Genomic DNA, 20,944 nt, shown 5'->3' with positions numbered 1-20,944 from the left:
AAACTCAAGGGCTTCAAGACTTTTTGTTGTTTCAATCTAATTTGTGTATCTCATATAATTTCCATTTTAAAATTATAGTTCATAAAAATTCTGATGTTTGGGTTTATTGTATCCCAATCATTTTGTGTACACAGGTGACAACCAATGACACTTTCCACTTCTGTGAATGCATGCACACACCTTGTTTGCTACAAGTCACCTTGTGCTTTGCAAATGTGCAAACGCTGTGTGACATTATATTGCTGAGAAACCAGCACTAAAAATATTAACATCATAAATAGACCGTGTAAACCAAAAGGTTTCTTCTAAACTGTAGATTAAAGAACATGTTGCTGATTATTTCAAAAGCCATGTCCTTTGCAGTCTAGACTAACTTTAACATTGTAATTTGTTCGTTTAAAATGAGCTCCTTCAAAAATTAATAGGGTGAAAGCATTTTGAAAATTTACATCTCAACACACTCTTGTTGAAGACAGTTTAGAACACCTCACCTCAAAATAATGACTTTAGTTTAAAAAACTTACATAATTATTTTTTGGATGTATATTTACATTTCTTTGAAATACTTTAGACCACTCATAGGAGTAAGAGAACCAGTCTAAATGTTTGAGAATCTGACTTTTAATTTTAAGTTGGAACAGTTTAGCTTAAGAAATCACTAACATTTAAATAACATTTCAACAAATGCAACTGTTTGGAAACTGCAAGGGAGACAGCCTCCTGCCTTCTGTCTTGCAAGGATTGATTTGGAAGGCCCTGAGGGAGAAAATATTGGAGTTAGGAGGTAAACCTGAAGCCATTGTGGAAAGGAAGAAGTTACACTCTTCCTGTTATGACAGGAAATGTAGACAAATGTGCTTCCTGAGCATTTACTCAGCAGGGAATGAAGTAGTCTTTGACCTTTACCTTAGGTACATTTTGGCTTTGTTGAACTAGTAAACATGTTTTTGCCCCCCAAATATGAATCTGGTTTATTTTATTCTTCTCAGATTCAAATGATATATTTTATGTATATGACATATAAAGAAATGGGGGGGATTTATTTTATGACTGCATCTCCAGGTTAAATTTAGAATGTAAATCAGCCCTTTATCAAACAAAGCAATCTTCAAGAGCACATGTAAGAAATTAAAAATATATTGTGCAATAGTCTTCTCTTTTTAAAACCCAAAACATATTTAGGCTTAAAAATGGACCACAATAAAATCTTTGAAATCCTGATAAGTCTAATAACTGTAGATTATCCTTTTTCCTTTGCCACATGCAGACAAATATATCAGAAATCAGCTATCACACATTTTAAAACCAAGGCTCTGTGAGCTTGTTAATAAACACAAAAGTTTATTAACATGCATTCAATTATTTAATTATAATCTAACCTATTTTTTATAAATTTTTTTCAAAATACTATGCAAAGTTTAAGATTTAAAGTTTTGGTGGTTTTTTTTTTTTTTTTTTTGAGGTTTGGGATGTTGACTTAGGGGGAGGGGTTGGTGAGGTTCTCAATTCCATACTCTCAGCCCTTTATTTTACTCCTTTTATTGCATTCAGAATTTTAGGAACTACTGCTCAAAACTCCTTTGGAAATCCCTGCATTGCAGTGAAACTCGGCTCAGTTTGCTGGAGGCTAATGAGGACAATAGTCCTCTTTGCAGCCCCAATACACTGCTGTCTCATCCTTGCAAGTTATGCTGGAGGGTTACAAGCACATGGTAGCAGTCTGCTTAAAAGAGTCCCTCACTGCTCTTTAAAGAGCCTTTCTTTCACAAAGGCTGGCCCAGTCATTGTATAAAGGAGCGCTTGTCTAGAACACAAGTCTGCAGTGGCATTACTTCCTCCCACCGAGAGTAATCATCAAGCCTAAAGCTCGAAAGCCTTTCTAATGACAGACTGAATTAAACAAAATAAAATTGAAGAGGAATACTTTAGAACAGTTGCACCATTACTTACTGTCAGGAACAAGCCAGAAGAAGAAAAAGAGCATTTAAGAGGGCATTTCCCTTTTTCAATTAGAGATTGTCCTGGCAGACTCCTGACTCCATCCCTAACCCTTTAAACACATAGGAAGACCTAGTGGCTTGGATTAGAGAGTGCATTGTGTCTCTGACCTGTCTGTCTTGTCACTCATTAGTCACTCTGCTTCCTTAACCGGGAGGAAACAGATTATCAGATTATCAAGACTGGGAGTGAGGAGGAGTCCACCTAAAATATTTTCATAGGATGAAGGTTAAATTAATCATCACTCTGTTTAGACACACAAAAAATAATACTTTAAACTGTTGAAAATAGAATAAGCTGAGTACTTTAATAGTCCCAAACAAATTCTATTTTCCTTTGTCTCTTCAAATTTATGTTTTTTAATTAAAATAACTTCTAGATTTATCTACAAATTAAAACTGCAGTTAGAGTTTTATCATGGCTTCCTTTCACATAAATAAGAATTTTTGAGGTACACAATTGTTTTTAAGACATTCATAAAACTTCATCACCCTGGACCCAGTTGTTCTGAATCATCCTTCAGCTCAGGGCCATCGGTGCCAAGTTCATCCACAGGTACTATCTTCTGTGCCAGCAAATGAATTGGTAACAGAATACTTTCATTGACTTTGTCGGGGTGACACTGATTAATAACATCATACAGGTTTCACATGTACAACTCTATAATACATTATTTGCATACTGTTTGTGTGCTCACCACCCAAAGTCAAGTCTCTTTCTGCCACCATCTCAAACAGATTCTAAAGTGAAGACACTGATACTACTTTATGAGTTAATGAAATGAGTAAAAAGTTCTCCACTTACTGAGCAGACTCACTGAGCAGTTGAATTAAGATCAGTCCAAAAGGCCCTGATCAGTGTGGCTCAGTTGGTTGGAGTGTCATCCCAAAGATCAAAGGGTCATGGGTTCGATTCCTAGTCAGGGCACATGTCCAAGTTGCAGGTTTGATCCCTTGTCAAGGTGCATATGAGAACCAATTGATGTTTCTCTCTCTCTCTCTCCTCCCCCCCTCCTTCTCTAGTAAAAAAATACCCTCCGGTGATAGTAAAAATAAATACTTTTTTTAAAAGATCAGGCTGAAAGTATTCTGATGGGTAGAAAGAAAAATAAAATTATTGTTGCTTTCCATAGTAATTAATGCTCTTGAAGTCCTTTAAAGTTAGGCCCCAGTTCCCACAGATGTGGGTAGCTGATGTTTCCAACGGCCTCTTGCTGTCATTTATTCAGAACACTTTCATGTAAGTTGCAGGGACTTCCACAGTTAATATGGCAGAAGAGTTCTCCTGAGACGATGTTATGAACCCAGTCGGGATTAGGACAGGGAACAGAGGAGGCATGTGCATGGTGTGGAGACTCATTATTACATGTCCTTTCCATTCCACAGAAGTCACATTAGTTTCCCTACCCTGTAAGAAATGACACAGGAATCGTCCTCTGCTTTTAGAACTTGTTATTTACATTGCCTGTGTATAAATCGGAGACCCACCTTTTGTATTGTGGCTGTAAACAGAACTGTGTTTGCTACCAACCAAAATGTTTCTCGTTTTGTGAAATTTAGATAAACATCCACAAACACAGAACTAGTTCGTGCCCACTAGTGCATGCACGTGGTCCTCATGGGCTTCACTGGGACTGGCTGGGGGTCTGAGAACAGAGCTGGCTGTGGAATCCACTCGAAAGGAGCTTTATTGTCAAGCCTAGAAACCAATTTCTTGTAAACTTCAGTATTATCAGTATTCTTTTTTACTTTGACCTAGAAAACTTCCCTTACATTAATGAGTGTGTTATCCAGTACTCTGCTTGTACTCTTCAGAAAAACTGATGGTTCTTAATGGACCTGTACATTGTTCAGTGAAAGGCTGACTGGGTGCATGCGGTGCTGACTTAAGCCCCAGAGATGCAGTCGTCTAAATGAGGACAGGAACACTGGCTAAGGGAAGTGTGAAGAAGGTTCTGTTTCCAGTTCATCCACAGACTAGTTTTGTGACATTGGATAAGGCAAGTCATGTCTTTCTTTACAGCATCATCTGAGAAATGGGAATAAAAAAACTGTGCCGTGTAGTAACTTCAGGAGTTACTATCGAATGTAGGGAGATAACTTATTATAAAGTCTTTGAACTTCTTAGAAAACATTTACCAAATGCAATCAACATTCTTACCTAAAAGTAACTATAATATGATATGCTCTAATTTTACCAACAAAACCACACAAAAAATTTGACCCAGTCCAACTTTTCTATTCAGTTTTACCAAGTGTACATATTTACTGTAAGTGAATATGACGAAAAAAGAAAAGTAACTGTGAAATTTTCATCTCTCAGGGTAGACTTCCTATTAACACAGTTTGAGCATGCATAGAAATTTATTTTTGCCATTCCTTTTGGAGAGCAGAACATGCACATTTCTCGATCCATCTCTCCATTCATTCATTCAACAAATATTTAGCCAAATATTTTTCTGGGACTTTGGATTATGAGATCAGACAGGAGATATCCTAGGCTTTCAAGGAGAGCTCAAGATCTACTTGAGAGAGAAACTCTGATCTCAACATAACAATGGCAACCAAAGTGGGCAGGTCTTGGGAGAACTGCAGTATGTAACAGGAAGTGACTGAGCCTGAGGCATCAGAGAAAAAAGTATGACCTACCTCTTAAAATGTTTCACTGTCAACAAGTCACTCACGTTTATATTATGTCCCTTAGTTTAAGTCTCATAACAATTCTGTAAGAAGCCTTTTATTACCTCCATTTTCCAGGTGAGGAAACAGGGGTTCAGGTAAGTTAAGCAGTTTATCCAAGGACTCACAGCTCATAAATGTCAGCGCTCAGACTTCATTTTCAATTCCCATGTTTTTGCTTCTCTACTCAACTGCCCTAATAATGATGCATATATCCTGCTTCTTTAAAAATAGCTTAGTAATGTGAATTTCCTATTTTATTAATCTAGACCGTTTTTCTCTGCAATTTCAGCACTAAACATAATTTAACATTGTCTACTCAAAATTTTATGGACTTTTCTATCTCTCCTAACTACAAAAAGAAAGTGACCTCATTTGTTTCTTGGAATATGGAAATTAGAGATGATTATGATAATATATTAATGAGGTTGGGTAATCAAAGAGTAAGACACTTCATAGAATGAAATTGCAGAAATAGATTCTTGTTTTGAACCCTATCACCATCTCTCTAATCTTCCCCTTGACCTAACAGTCTGTGCTGCCTAGGCAAAGAATCCAAAGACATGAAACCTGGAACAAATATTTTAAAGATCCTACTCTAGCTTCCTGCCTAGTTCAGGAACACCTACTTCTGCCTAGTTCTGCACTTTCCTTGATTTGCAGCTTTACCTGAACACGTTCAGGAATGAACTGCTTTGTACTTCTCGAGACTTGGTCCACTCAGGAACAGTTCTCATCACTAGGTTTTCTCCTGTTTGCACCTCTTTGTGATTTTCAACTATGCTTTCTAACTCCACTCCACAGAACAAAACAGAATAACTCATTCGCCTAGAACAAAACAGAATAACGCATCCTCCTCTTCACATGGCCACAGGTCTTCGGATTTGGCATTTCACTGTTCACTCTTATTTTCTGGGTTAGACATTCCAGATAACCTTTATGATTTCTCAGGCAAAATTGTTCTCCGATCCTACATCAACCCCTTTGCTACCTGATAACCTCCTAATTTTGTCAGTGTCTTTTTAAAATTTAATTCTCAGAACTGAATACAGTACTGAAAATTAGTGCTGACTAATAAAAATAAAATCATTAGGATAATTAATTCCCATATTGGAACACTATAACTTAAGATCCATTTTCCAAAAGCAGTTACCATGTTCATTTTCCTCCAACTGAGCCTATGTAATTGTTTTTTTAATGCAAATGAAGACCAGAATTATCTGTTTCATCTTGTTTCTAGTCTGTAGAGGAAGCTATGGAGAGAGCCTCTGCCCTCTATTGGGTTCTCGCCCAGATGTATGTTATGTGCGCACCTGATAAGCATGCCATCTGCACCTTCTTCTTAACCAACAATGAAGAGGTTGCCTGAGGCAGGGAAGTCGCTAAACTCCGTGGCCCTTTCTGGAGACTCTGCCTTAGACTCAACACTGACCAATGAATTCATATTTAAATTGTCTAAATTACTACCAGCCAGTTTCAAATCTGTAATATTGTGAAGAGAATTAAACCAAACACTTTGCCAAGTGTTCTGTGAAAATCTGAACTCATTAGAAAGTTCAATAAATTTTTGCTTAGCAAATGAAGTCATCCTGAACTCTTAGATCCTCCCCCCTTTTTCTCTGCATCCTGTGATTGTAAAATTAAAATTTTATCTTCCCAGTTTTCCATCCTTCATGATGAGTCACTGGGCAAGGAATAAAGGTTTTCCTCTGAACATTTTGAATTTTTTTTTCTTGAACTCTAGAGTATATATACATGTATATTTACCTCCAAACATTGTCTGGTTTGTCTGTTATAGATTTTAAGATGTTATTTCATTCCCTGCTCTCAAGATTCCTGTTTCTAATATGTTAAGCTTTATATATATATAAATAACTTATATATATATAAATATATATAAGCTTTTTATTTTCTAGAGATTAACTGTCAAAAAATCTACTTTCAGCAGAAAATTATATTGAGACATTCAGACTTTAAAACAGAGCATACTTCCATTTCCTAATCCACTCCTTCAGCTGTGTTCATTGAATGTCCAATGGGCACAGTCTGTGTGAGGCCGGAGGTGGGGTTTTCCAGGAAATCAAAAGCCAGCAGGAAAAACAGACTTAAAAACAGCCAACCCTGTGATGTTAAAGTGAGTCTCAACATAAAGGCTTGTAAAAGTTCTAGTGGACAACAATGAGAAGGAATGAGCTTTAAGTTGACGTGGCGGTGAAAACTGCATATGGGACTTTGGCGTCCAAGCCCTGTAGCGGGATTGGAGCTGGCCAGCAGCCAGATGAAAAGGGGGAGGGACACTCACCACCATTAGGTGTCACCAAGTACAGGATGAGAAAGAACCAGTCCGTCAGGTTTCATTTCGTGTTCATCTTGATTGGGTTAACATCTGTGGTTATCTTTCTTGTTCAGTCTAAAAAGAAACTTGGTCAGAAAACAAAAGCTGAAATCACCCAACTCTAGGTAAAAGTACAATTTCAGATAATTTACACATGACTGTAAACATAACACAAATTGTGTTTCAAATAAATTCCTTTTAAACATTAAAGAATTAAATGACTCACTCTCTCTCTAGCCCTGAGAAAGAAGCATGAATTAGGGAGGTAGATCCAAAGTAGAAGCCCCACAGCGCCCAGCACAAAGGTCTGACAGACGGGAAGGCTCAGCAAGCATCACTTAGCATGAGGTTTGGCGTGTTGAAGGTGCCCAGTAAAAGTTGCTTGAATTGAGCCCTGGCTGGTGTAGCTCAGTGGATTGAGCGTGGGCCTGCGAACCACAAGAGTTGCTTGAATTGTTTTCTGTTCATGTGCATAAATTTTCCTAATTTCTTTATGGCTGATTTATATGGAGCTGTATTTAATGAATGTGCCTCTTCTCAATTTCAAGTTCTAATTTCAATTCCTGATTCATACCTAGGACGGTCTAGAGTGATTGTCGGTATAGGATGTGTGATGCCTGGCCTTATGCTAGGATCTGTACTTGAGGTCACTTTCAAACTTAACACTGAGACCCCTTCATACGACATCATCATTGCATTCGGGTCTGTTTCAAGAGGTTAGGAAAAAACAAAATGGCCAGCATTTATACAGAGTCATTTTGCTTCCCATTCGTTTTTACATATCAAGTCTCTTTAATTCTGGAAGTTGAATTTCGACTTTGCCTTACCTGGTAGAGAGTTTATTCTCCTCTCGGTGCACCCCAGCTGATGCAAACACCAGAAAGGAGCATCTCTGTGCCTACTGCTGCGAAAACAGCTCTCTGTCTCACCTAAGGTTCCAAATACATTCCTGACATAGAAATGGACTTGTTCCCATTACTAACTATTGTTATGTTATGAAAAATATAACGATTAGAATACATTGTTATATTTAAGTATAAAAGCTCTGCATTGCAATCTGCCATTGAGTGGCATGTTTTAAAGGAAGAGTAATATCTCAGGTCTCTCTATAAAGCATTTTGCTTAAAAAAATTATCTAACTATGAACAATGAGAAAAAGCATTATAAAATACATTTTGAGTATTCCATGATGAATAGGAACATAGTACAGAATTAAATTTAGAGCAATTATGAGTAGAGTTCAAAGACATTAAATACTTTATTAGAGTTGTCATTTTAGTTTGAAGAGAAACTACATGCACTGACTTTTTTAACAGGCAACATTAAATAAGTGTGCATCACCCAGCAGCCTATTTGGTTACACACAAGTCGAGGAGTACCTACAAGTAAACACAAATAGTGGCTCTAATGATATTTCTGTGCTGAAATAGACTTTGATGGTGAGTGTTGTAACGTGCTAAATTCTGAGGTTTCGGTGCAACAGAAACCATACTGTATTGAGACATTCCACCTACAGTTTGTGGTCACGAAAGTCTGATTAAAAGTGGTTTTAGATATATGAAAGCATTTTGGGTCAGTGCCTCTTCTATTGAACCTACTCTGTAGCCTATTTCACTAAACAAAATACCAATGTGCAGGTATATTTGCATAGCTAAATTGCATCTAAAAGAAATATTGAAAGACATTTTGTATCAATCTAAATGATTAATGGTTGTGTTTTTTACCCATTCCAAAATGATAGTTTTTACTTAGCTTCTCCTTAATACTGATTATGGCTTATAATAAAACATCTTCTAAAATAATATGATAATCAAATATGAAACTAAAACAGGAGCTATATTTTATTAAAAGCACTTCAGTAAGACCATCAATAAACATAAAATATCAATAGAAGGTGCCACATTAACAGTTACTACAAAGAAAAATTGTCAAAGTTGAAATGTAAGTAATGTATTCAAGTAGATATTGACTAGTTATATGAGCTGGTAAATACCTAAATGCTATGTTTTCCAAAAAATGATCAGCGAGGATTTCATAGTTCAGCTTTACCCTTCCATCAGGAATAGTAAGCACTTCAAATGCCCTTAATCAGGAGACACTTCAAGCCACCAAGACAGATAGATTTCATAAGTTCTTCTTTTCCTGTAGGTCTTCTCAGAAAGGAATGGGAACTAAGATTTATTGAGCTTCCACTTTAAGCACAGTGCTTGATATTGTATACATGTTACTTGATGTAGTCCTCACAGCAAGTGTTCTTTTCAGTTTACAGATGAAAAATCAAATTCAAAAGGTTAAGTGAATTTCTGGTAACTAGTGAAGAGCAGATTCAGCCTTCAAATCCAGGGACCCATGTTCTTTCCTTTCTACGATGCTGCCTTTAATACAGATATGATAAAACAATATAATCATTATTAGGTATAGATTTACCTTTTGAAAGTTCTATTTATGAGTTGCTGGAAAATTATGGGGCAAGCTATAAAATAATTGTATATAGCGTACATCAACTTGAAATTTCTAAAAACTTCACATAATAGTTTTTCCTACTTCACTTTTTTTGTACCAGAAACCTTGACCGTGTTCCCATCCCTGTCTGCTCTCCTGGGAGTGCAGCAGTGAGCAAAACAAAAACGGCGCATGCTCTGGTGGGCCACGCACTGCAGTGGAAGAGACAGACATTAAACAAATGATCACACAAAAATATACAAGTGATAAGATTCAACAAGGGCTATTCAGGAAAAATAAAGAGGAATAGCTAAAACAACAAGCATTCACAAAGGTGTGGAGGAGTGAGGAGACCGGAGACCAGGTTTCTGCCTGCTAGTTCACAGGTCCTGTCGACACATTCATTTAGGTGTGTGGGATGTGGCAGGATTCAGAGTTCACACTAAGGGCTCAAGTTTGGATGAGTGAGTTTACACTGAGATGGGGAATGCAGGAGGGAGAGTGGATTCAAGGATGACCATAAAGAGTTTAAGCATTGGGGGGACTGAGATTCCTAGGGCCTTCAGATACACTTAGGACTGAAGGACATCCGTTGGGTGTTTGGAGACAAGGAGGAAAAGTGGGAGTGGGAGTCTAGATAGGAGAATTACAAATAGTAGACAAAACCAAGCTGACCACTGCCACATGGGTTGAATATGACAGTGAGGAAAAAATGTAAATACTTGTCCTGTTTGAAAATAATAACTAAATCAAGTTAGTCAGCATTTCCCAGAGTCTAGACCTCAAAAATTTAGCTCTGACAAATGGTAGTAAGTGCTTCTCAAAATTAATAAATAAGCAAAGAAATAAAGGTTCTGTCACATCTAGGTTTGGGAGGCAGGTTAAACAAAGTTTAAAAACTTTATCAGCCTTTCATATACCTATATGCCTCATATCCCAAATGCATTGGGCCATTGAACTTTTTCTATTAAGGAGTGTTTTATGGAAATGATATTCTACAGAAGACCTGCTGGGAAACACTGGATCATGTAAGGTCTTATAATTAAGAATGTTCATAGGTTTTGGTAGGCAGACTGGAATTTAATCAAGAGAGCACTGGAATTGGGAATTGGGAAATCTGTATTTGCATTTGGTAGGACTGGCAGGTAGAAAGTACCCGAAGGCAGAGAAAAGTAGCTGTGTGGGCAGGCTCGTCGGGAGAAAGGCGGTGAGAGGGGGTTTTGAAGACTGGGATGAACTGAGGACGGAATGATCCCAGACAGCGTGATCATCTAGGACAGGAAGCTGATAAGGACGTGAAAGATAGGGCCGCCTGGGAAATTGACAAGAAAGTGTGAACCTGAGAAACATTTTGAAGGAAAGAATTATGGGACTTAGTAATAGATTAGATTAAGAGAAGGAAAGAGCAAAGATAACAATGCTGTTCCTGGCCTGGGAGAGGAAGAAAGATACACAGAAGAATGAAACCAAAACCCTAAAGTACTTCTCAATTCCCTGTTGGATTTCAGAAAACAGAGTACAACGCTGTCTGAAAGCACAGTCAGTCATATCCCTTCAAGTGTTTTCAACTAGATGGCGTGAGGCTAAACAATTTAAAAATTTTTTTAATGCAAATGGAAAATGCTATGTTCCTAATGTCATGTCCAGTTTTCAAGTGGTCAGAAAATAGTTCCAGACTTAATTACAAAGGAAAGACGCTAACCGTGCTGAAATTCTTTTTTTTTTTTTTGAAAAATTTTACATTGTTCAAAGAAACACAAATGGTACTCTGGTCACCTTCATTAAAATTTCCTGCATTAACTCTGGCATTTACAGTTTCACATTCAGCAACAAGCTAGAAATCACACATTTTCAAATTCTGAGCAGAAATTAGTTTTAGATTTATTTGCTTCCTTTCCAAATGTGTTAGTGCCCAAGGGCCCTGACAATGGCACACTTTGTTTTACAAAAAATAAATAAATAAAGTGTACTGTTATTTTTAAAAAGCCATGATGTATTTTTCCTTTAAAAAACCTGCCTGCTACTCTTTTTTTCCAGGTGACATTTACGAAGAGGAAATTTGGGTTGATGAAGAAGGCGTATGAGCTGAGCGTGCTGTGCGACTGTGAGATCGCTCTGATCATCTTCAACAGCACCAACAAGCTGTTCCAGTACGCCAGCACTGACATGGACAAGGTGCTCCTCAAGTACACGGAGTACAACGAGCCGCACGAGAGCCGGACGAACTCCGACATCGTGGAGGTGAGAGCGTGTGTGTGGTTGGTGAGCCCACAGACTTCGGTAGAGCCATGAGTTTTTGGACCCCCTTCCCCCGACACATACGCACAAGGGCAACCTTATTCCTCCCTAAGAGGTTCATTCCCACAGGTGCACCCAGGGTTATCACCCCCAAGTAATACTCCCCCCTTTCTTTCCCCTTCAGAATTTAAGTTAGAATGACATGCTGATAGGGACTATGTAAATCTGGCCCTTGCTAAAAATCAAACCCTGGTATCAAACTATTGGCCTCATCCTTCATGTGCCCCCACTGTCCACTGCTATGTCAGGACACTAGATTGGGAACTGTAGCCAAGGGGTGGCTTTACCACATTTTGGATGACTTCTCATCATTTCAGTATAGACTAGTTTCCCAGCATAGTCAATGAAAAAAGATATTTAAAAATGAGCTTATCCAAACTTACACTTCAGTTTTTACTCTCTAGCTCTTCTTTCTAATTTATTCTTCCTAATGCATTCTTGCTGAGAGCGATAAAGATAATTATTCTCCTAGAAATGTTTTTTTCTCCAAATATAACAGTGGAAATTGTTAATACATATACCATCAGAAATCTGACTAAAATGTATTTCTCTATGTTAGCTCAGTGTTTTTACCAAGGTCATATTTAAAACACTGTCTTATTATGCCAACTATAAAATAAGCACATTAAAACTCAAAACTGTTTTAGATTTGTTAACATGAGTAACATTGTCATACAATTTTAAGTGCTCTCACGTGTGTCCTATTTTAATATTATGTCCTTATAGCACCCTTCATAAGCAACACATACTGAGCCAGAAAAGAAGAGGTGTAGCGAGGACTGTCGATTTTAAATGATGTAGCGTTTTTACCTGTCGATTTTAAAAATGCTGTAGCGTTTTTACCTGTCGATTTTTCTTACCTGTCTACTCATGGTTTCCTAGGTTGTGACTGCTTTCCCAGAATTCAGAAAAAATTGATAGATGTTTCTAAAGTACGTGGCCCAAGTCAGTTTGCCTGAGTCCAAGTCATTCTTGCCATTGCTCAAACTGGTACCACATTATGAAAAATATCCAGTACTAATACTGACCAAATTAACCTGTCTCTCACATCCATCTTCGCTTTATTTATTATAATTGTCTACAACAAGTTCTCGTTGCTTTGCTTTTATTTGAAAGTTTTGTAAAAGTATTCTGCTAACCAATTTAAACAAGTTTTTTTCCTAATAAGACAAAGCAAATGATTTCAGAGAAACAAAAGTGAATGATAACTAGACCTAATGTGATACATGTTTAAAAAACTTTCAGATTTGAATTATTGCATATCATTTTGGGGTTTTGTTGGCTGATGATTTTGTATACTTGCCTCAATCTAGAAATTTTAGATTATTTATAAAACTTACCTACTGTGTGTTTCAGATGGTATTTTATTCACGTGCACATATAAATGTGAAAATGTATAAAGAAACAAGAATGTGAACAGCACTAGTCAATTGTCAAATCTCATAGGTACTTGTGTGTGTGTGTGTCTGTCTGTCTTTTTGAGCCCGTACCTGTTTAACATAAGTTCCAAACACAAAACAACTCTATACGCAAAACTTCATCTCATTACCAAAATTATTACAACCAGCATTTCAGGGTAACAGAATAATATGATTTGGAATTTGGCATTAGACGTGAACTGTTACAGTACTTAACATGACATGAAATGAACCATGTTAAACTAGCAAAAAGTTTGTTGACTTTTAAAATTTGTTTTTTAAAGGAATTTAAAATCTAGAAAACTCACCTACTGATGAGTTTGCTCAACAATATCCTTTGGGACTTAAAGGCAACTTAACACTTCCCATACTGCAAAGACTTTCATGTTCTTGGGCAGACAGGTGTCTGGGCCAGACATCCTCCCAGGCTACGAGAGGAGCACTGGGTTGGAAGTCAGATGGCCTGAATTTGAACCTTTGTCTTGCACAGTCTTACCATGTGACAAGTTAGCTACTTCTCACCTAAAAAGTAAAGTCATTGAATTTGAAAGTCCTTCACACATAATTTTTTAAAAAGCAATACTTTTAAAAGAGATTAAAAAACAGCTGTGTTATCTTGTAGTTAGTATATAAAAGCTCTGAAGCTCTCAAAGTCATTAGGGGATTCCTAGCTAAAATGTAAAGATTCTAAGGCATGATTCTTTGGTTGAAAATAACATGTGAGTCTGCTCTGCTCAACTACGTGAATCACACGTTCTTCCCCACTTGCCTTTTACACGCCGTAGCAATAACACATGATGGAGAAAGAGTGAAGTGGGATGTGCTGAGCTCAGTAACATTTACATCACCTCCACGTAGAGTCTTTCTTTCTCAACGTGTGGTTCACTGAAACCAGTGTGCTTGAGATTCTTGGTGAAGAGGGGATCTGAGTGGGAATCTGCACTTAGGACACGTTTTCCTTCATTCCTTTTTCGATTTAATTTTTTCCATCACCATTTATCCCCAGGTACCACACTGTCCTTGGTGGCCATGAGCTCTACACACTGACCCAGGCAACACTAAGACAAATTGTGTGGGACGCTAAAGAACCTGTGGTACAACAGGGGCTAGAATCTGGTTTTAGAACGGAGCTAACATGAAGTTGAGAGTTAAGGTTTTTCTTTTGCTACTTCTGGGTATAATTTTGAATACTATTTACTTTTAATTTAATGGATTACATTTAACTGAGTAAGTTTCATGAGAAGCATAATGTGTGTCAGGAAGGGTCATTACTTATAGAAATCCCATTTGGACCATTACCCCTCTCCTTTAACCCTCTGAAAATCATTTACTAACAAACGAGGAACAGCGGGGAAAGAGAAATGATATGATTCCAGGCACTTAGACTGAAATATAAATTTCTGGACCATACCAGAAAATTCTGCAACAGGGTCATAGGAAATTGTACAGTGAGTGGGTGTTGAGAAAGATTCCTTCTTATAACAAAAAAAGCTCTGCGTAATTATCATGTCTTAGCTTAATAATTAGCACTGCTGTTACAGTGGCACAAAGACTTATAGAGACTTAACAGACAGGCTGCGAGAGGTTTTTTTTTTCATTATCATATTGTAATGCAGCTTGAATATCTGTTTAGATACAATACATAAATATGCCAGATTAGTAAATGTGTTAAATTTTTAATCCACTGGTTTACAAAACACACAACAGTTATTGTATTAAAAGCATTTCCTTTGAAGAAAGTTTATTTCATTTGAATCTGTGACAAATACACTGTATATCTACCCAAAAGGCTAGTTTATGAGGTCGTTGAAATTCAAGAGGGATTCTGATGGCCTTAAGGAACTGCCCCCTTCATGTCTCCTGTCTGGCTCCACTCCTGGTTTTCTTACCTGCCTTTCTGCCCCTACAGTTGGCGCTGGGCTCTAGGGCTGGAAGATGTGTTGCTGAGCACTTCAGGATGACCTGAAGAATGCAGGTCCTGAGGGACATGCTTCCAGGCCACTCCTTCACCTAGCAACGATTTAGCAAGTGCTGGCAAAAGACAGGCACCTTGTTGAGGGTGTAAAACATAAAAATCAACTTAGGAACAAGGAGAGGGCAAATGAGCAATAACCTCATTAATGTAGTACAAGTTAGTAAAAGGAAGGCATAAGCTAAACAGTATATCAAAACAGATTCAAACTGGTCGGTCATCACCAGATCAGTCCAGGTGATCCTTGGAGTCACAGAAGTCCAGAACAGGTACTCCATATCCAGCAAATGATTTCTAACCACAAAACCCATATGGGAGTGACACTTGGCACCCTCTCACCCTTCTGTGACTCAGTGATTCTATTGATCTGCTCACTAGTCTGGACCAGTAGTCTGTCTGGGCCAAGTATGGAAAGGGAGAGAGTTAAGAGGCCCTCTGCTACTCCCCAGAAAATCAAAAAGGCAGATGAAACTCTCATACAAGAAACCTCTGATTCACAGCTATCTCAGTAGAGGATCACTGGCTTGTTTTCTTTAATTCAAGGATAATCAAGAAGACTGTGGGTTGTGGAGGGGAGAGTAAAGGATGATATTTACATGAAATTTTATTTTCTGTCACCTGAATCCTATTTGAACTTAAAGACTTCTGAGAACAGTTGTTCCCCTACAATGTTTTCTTGCACAGTAACATTTAAGGAATGAATTGGGACTGGAAAGGCCTTAGGTTAGCTTATAAACTTCATTGTTTCACAGTGCCACTGGAGGTTATCCATAAACTAACTACATAGTTTGATGAAAATTGATTAGTGCAAAATTGAGACTTAAAGATAAATATTAAAAAGTTGATTAGTGCAATTTTGGTGAAAAGCAAATACAGCAAATAGTAGAATTAGACCTCTCTACAAATTCTATATTACAAAGTTTTGGGAATAAATATAAAATATGAAAACCTATCTATTTAACTTGAGCTTTCATTATTTCTAAACCAGTTAAATGGGTTTCAATTTTATACTTATAAAAATAAAGATGTGTAAAATTATTGTTATGAGTGCTTTGTGGATAAATGTTACACACGGATACTTTTTTAAAGAGAAGGCACATTCACATTTGTTTAAATTTTCATTCTTTCATGCATCTATTCACTGAACAAAGATTGGCTGCATTCCTACCATGTGCTACATGCCTTGGAATGCCTGGAGATATAAACATGAACACAGCCCCTCAAGGACTCTCGGTCCGTAAGATTGCTCACAAGGCCATGCAGAAGCTGGCCCTGTGTTTCTCTTCCTCTCCAGCCTCAGCTTCTGCTGTTTCCCCCCCAGTGTACTCCTTACACCACTCGCATCCTGTACCCAAGCCACCTATACAAGCTTATTGCCCTCTGCTTTGTTAAACCCCGTTTGTTTTGTCTTCAACATTCCTTACTAGGCCTTCCTTGGCTTTTCTTTTTTGTCCATTCAAATCGTTTATACTTTTAAATAGCCATGCTTGAACTGCACACTAACTTGTATTCGATCCTTTTTCTACGTCACAGTCACAGTCTGTTGTGTTTTCCCCATCAAAGCACTATTGAAGCAGTTATCCGCTTACCTGTTTCATAGTAGAATTAAATGGATTGAAACTAGATATTTTATCTAATTCAGTTTCTCAGTTGTACCAGCCCCATTTCAAGTGCTCAATAGCCACATGTGACTGGTGACTACCAAATGGGAGAGGGGACATGCAGAGTGCATTGATCATCACAGAAAGTTCTATGGGACAGCACTGGTCTAGACTGACAGGCGCAAAGGGAGGCATGTAAAGGAATTGTGTTCTCAAATTAACACCAAGATTAGTTCTTCAATTTACAATTTGAAGAGTGCATTTCAGAGGTGAAGAACTGTAGAATCCGGAGCATAAATGTTCACTTTTAGTGACACCTATTTAGAACTAAATACTGCACCATAAAACAAAAGGCATGTTTTACCTCAAACCAGGAACCACAGAGTCAATCAGTAAATTTACTACCTGGTCAGAAAACTCTCACAAGTCATCCAGGCTAACAGGGAGCACTAATCACATGACCTAGGTAATGTGTGGGTGTTGTTTCTTGTTCAAATGAAGCTTGGGAATGAAAAGATGGTAGGTCTTTCATATTACTATTTTAAATTCATTTGAAGTTACATGGGCCAGTACTTAACTTCATAATTAGTAAATTAGTTTTTTCAAAAAATGTTTTTTATAAATGAGCTTAGAAAAATAATATTCTTGAGAACCATATAAAATCTTTCTTATTATAAAATATAATTTAAATAATTCTTATTGTGAGTAGCTCAGTAACTCTGCCCAGTCTTCTGTTAAAGAAAGTATATAATTGTTTTTTAATAGCTACTACTGAAAAATGAAAAAAGGATTAGTATACTTCATAAAGATTTAAACCTTCAATGTTGAGGCTTCCTAGAAAAGGGAGAAAAAGTGATTTTGCAAAAAAAAAAGGTTTTGCATATTTCTCCTAAATTATAATGCTCATTCTTCTTTATATATCTTTAAAGGTTTTTACAAATAACTATAAATCATATTTATATTCATTCCCCAAAGTCCAAAAGAAGAAATGGCTCTAAAATTTTATTCATATTTATTAATTTTCCTCATAACTAACACAATGGTTTTTTTATATATCAGATTTTTATATATCAAGTTCCTTTATTAAAATAATGCCCTTGCTCAATTTGCATGAGTTTTGTAAGCATGAAAAGCTGCTTCACATCTCATTTCTTAAGAAAATCATTGCTGAAAAAAGTAAAGTGCATGTTACATTACTTGTTATATACACAGGGCAGTAAAATTGAATTTTCTCTCATCTCTGTTATTGCACAATTCTAATGGCTTATAGGCATTAGCATCAACACAGAGTCAACAGAGAATTACTTAATAATAATAGGAGCAGAAAAGACAGTATGTTTTCAAATAAAGCCCTTTTTGTTAGTAATGTAACTTCCTATAATTGTAAATCATCACCATTTTATTATCATTATTATTTTACACAAACTCTCTTAACTGGAGCAAACCAAAGTCCTCATGTTTTTTCCCCCAATATCTGAAACTGAAGGGGAAAATGTTTAGCCTGGATCATACTCATCAAATTTCCCACATTTCCAGATACCCTGGCATGTGGGACTTGGTGCTGGACCACGTGCCTGAAACAAAGGGTCCATTCTAGCCATTGTTTGGCTTCCAAAAGTGTTAAATGAGATATCAAAGAGTGGAATATCCTTACTTCCTTGAGTTACTGAATATATTATGTGAAATATTCCAAAGTAAAATTTTAGGACTATTCCAAGGACTATTCTATTTTAGGACTAGACTCAGAATGAAAGACGATGAGTCTTTTAACCAAAGGGTATTTATTATTTCAGTTACCTCACTGCATGTTTTAAACATTATTATTGTAAGTCTGCTCCCCTCCCTGGGAGACCTGATGATGTTTAAATTTATTTGTCTCTGTTAACACCAGCTGCCAGCTCAATGTATGGAACATTGTAGACATTCAATAATGTTTTTTAAAATATAATCATTTTTTAAATATTTTTTGAGAGAAAGGAAGGGTGGTAGAAAGAGAGGGAGAGAAACATTAATGTGTGGTGGCCTTTTGCATGCCCCCAACTGAGGACCTGGCCTGCAACCCAAGCATGTGCCCTGACTGGGAATTGAACCAGCAACCCTTTGGTTCACAGGCCAACATTCAGTCCACTGAGCCACACCAGCCACTGAGACTAATAATTACTCAATAAATATTTTAAATAACACACATATGTACACATATATGCATGTATATACATGTGTATATATAAATATATATATGTGTATATATAAATATATATAAAACAATTCACTGGTGGTTATTACTAAGATTTACCATGTCTTCTTAGTTAGAGTCAGGTATGTTCTAACATTAATAAAAGTAAAAATATTTCCAGAGAACCAGAGATGAGCAAAGAAAAAAAAATATGCACAAGATACGACATGGAAATATTGCTTGTAGTACTAGGGAAAAGTAAAAGACTTTGGACCAGTGTGCATTGATTGGTTCCCGGGGACGTGAGGAGCAACTTGTTGGCACTTTGGCCAGCTTCTGACAGGAGTGGTCAGTGGGTCTCCAAGGAGATGCCTGTGGTTCATTCTGAATCCCTGAGGGCCCTGGCTGCCAGGTTGGTTCTGACTGAGTGGATCTGGAGCAGAGCACAAGGCTATGTATCTCTGACAAGCTCCCAGATGATACTGAAGCTGCAAACCAAACCTGTGTAGCGAGAATCTAGACTACGTAGAAAACATGTGTTTTCTCTAGGGTGGAGTTCAAAAGTACATGTTTGAACACTTCTTTTTTGTTCCTTTACTGAGGGTTAGAATGGTACCATGGGACAGGTTTTTTAAAAAATTATACTTGATGAAACTAAGTCTTGAAAACAAGTGAGTTCGTTTTGGAAGTACACTATAAAAAGCCTGTCATTACTTTGTGAGGTGGGTCACTTTGTCATGAGCACTGTGTCTGCTTGTCCCCTCTGGTAAATGCCCATCAGTTGGTAGTGGCTGTGCGGAGCACCTGTTGAAAGGATCCTGAGACTAGACCCAGAGGGCAGGTGTTACGTGATTGGCTAGGAGTGGGTACCAGAGGTGGGAAGAGTAACTGTGCTTTCCTTCTTATCCTTGTGATCAGAATATTTCATTGGACATTCTGGGGGAAAAAAACTTCGGACTCCATCACTAAGAGGACTGTAATTAGGCAAATGCCGTATATCTATACAACAGATTGGGTGCATAGATTATATCATTGGAAACATATCTCATTTTACTGGTGTCTATTTGATATACTGTTCAGTCATAGCTCAATGGCATTTAGTGTATTTGTTACCCTGAAATTTAGCCACCTGATGGAACTTCTGAATAAGGGGGGAAAATTCCTGTCAACTATTTCTAAAGGTCATAGAGTTAATGACTAGCCAGGAGGTTAATTAGAATCTAAAAGCCTCTTCATATCAATTACATCTCTTATCTTTATGTTTTAGTAAATAAACTCAGTAACTATTTAGAGCTACTGTTTTAGGATAAGAAATACTGTAAGCAGTGAGCTGTGCAGTGGGTATTTTACCTGACATCTAAGAAAACATTATTACAAAAAAACCTGACATATGAATTAATAGTAATCTTATTTCAAAATTTCTGACCTAGATACTTTATTTTTCAAAATGGCATGCAAATGGCTCCTTAATCATAAACAAATACCATTGCTATGACCTAGAGAAAACCATTTCTGAGGGAAAAACCAAGGTCAGAATGAGCTACTAATCTAAAGCCAACTCCAGTCTTAGTTTTAGTTCCAGAAACCAAACTCCTTTCAAGGTTACTGTGCACATTGTAAATAAGTGCTATGTTTAATGCCTATGGCCTGAAAATTACAAACCCAATCTTCTCTATCATGTGCATTCTCAATAATATAAGCAAATTCCAGGTGAAATAATACAGATCTGCACTAATCAGTGAGGTAGCCATCAGCTAGCAACATGTGGCTCTTTTAATTGAAATTAAGTAAAATGAGTTCAGTTCCTTGGCTTCACTAGCCACATTTCAAGTGCTTGATGGTCAGGAAATGTATAGAAATGTACTTGGCCCCAGAAACCATACTGGGGATCATTTTGCATGGGGGTGCAAGTGACGAATCTAGTGCTCGTGTTCACTGAGGTAACTAGCATGAAGGAGGATGGGTGCGCCCTCAAAGGGCACACAGACCCGAGAGGAAGCACACAGCCTGTCATCTTTCATTCCTGCAG

General features: G+C 37.3%; 1 protein-coding gene across 15 annotated transcripts in view; it reads left to right on the top strand.

Moving 5' to 3' along the window:
* Positions 1-20,944, top strand: part of MEF2C (myocyte enhancer factor 2C) — a 159,751-nt gene that overhangs the window by 79,197 nt on the left and 59,610 nt on the right. For all 15 annotated transcript variants that reach the window (XM_037032006.1, XM_037032004.1, XM_037032012.1 and 12 more), the window contains one exon: positions 11,491-11,694. In XM_037032006.1, the coding sequence (XP_036887901.1) occupies positions 11,491-11,694 (204 nt within the window). The remainder of the gene's footprint in view (positions 1-11,490; positions 11,695-20,944) is intronic.

Source organism: Sturnira hondurensis, unplaced genomic scaffold (genome assembly GCF_014824575.4).
Source record: "Sturnira hondurensis isolate 20B ecotype Veracruz unplaced genomic scaffold, ASM1482457v3 Scaffold0021354, whole genome shotgun sequence".
In the NCBI taxonomy this organism is placed as follows: domain Eukaryota; kingdom Metazoa; phylum Chordata; class Mammalia; order Chiroptera; family Phyllostomidae; genus Sturnira; species Sturnira hondurensis.
This window is presented reverse-complemented; position numbering and strand designations above follow the sequence as displayed.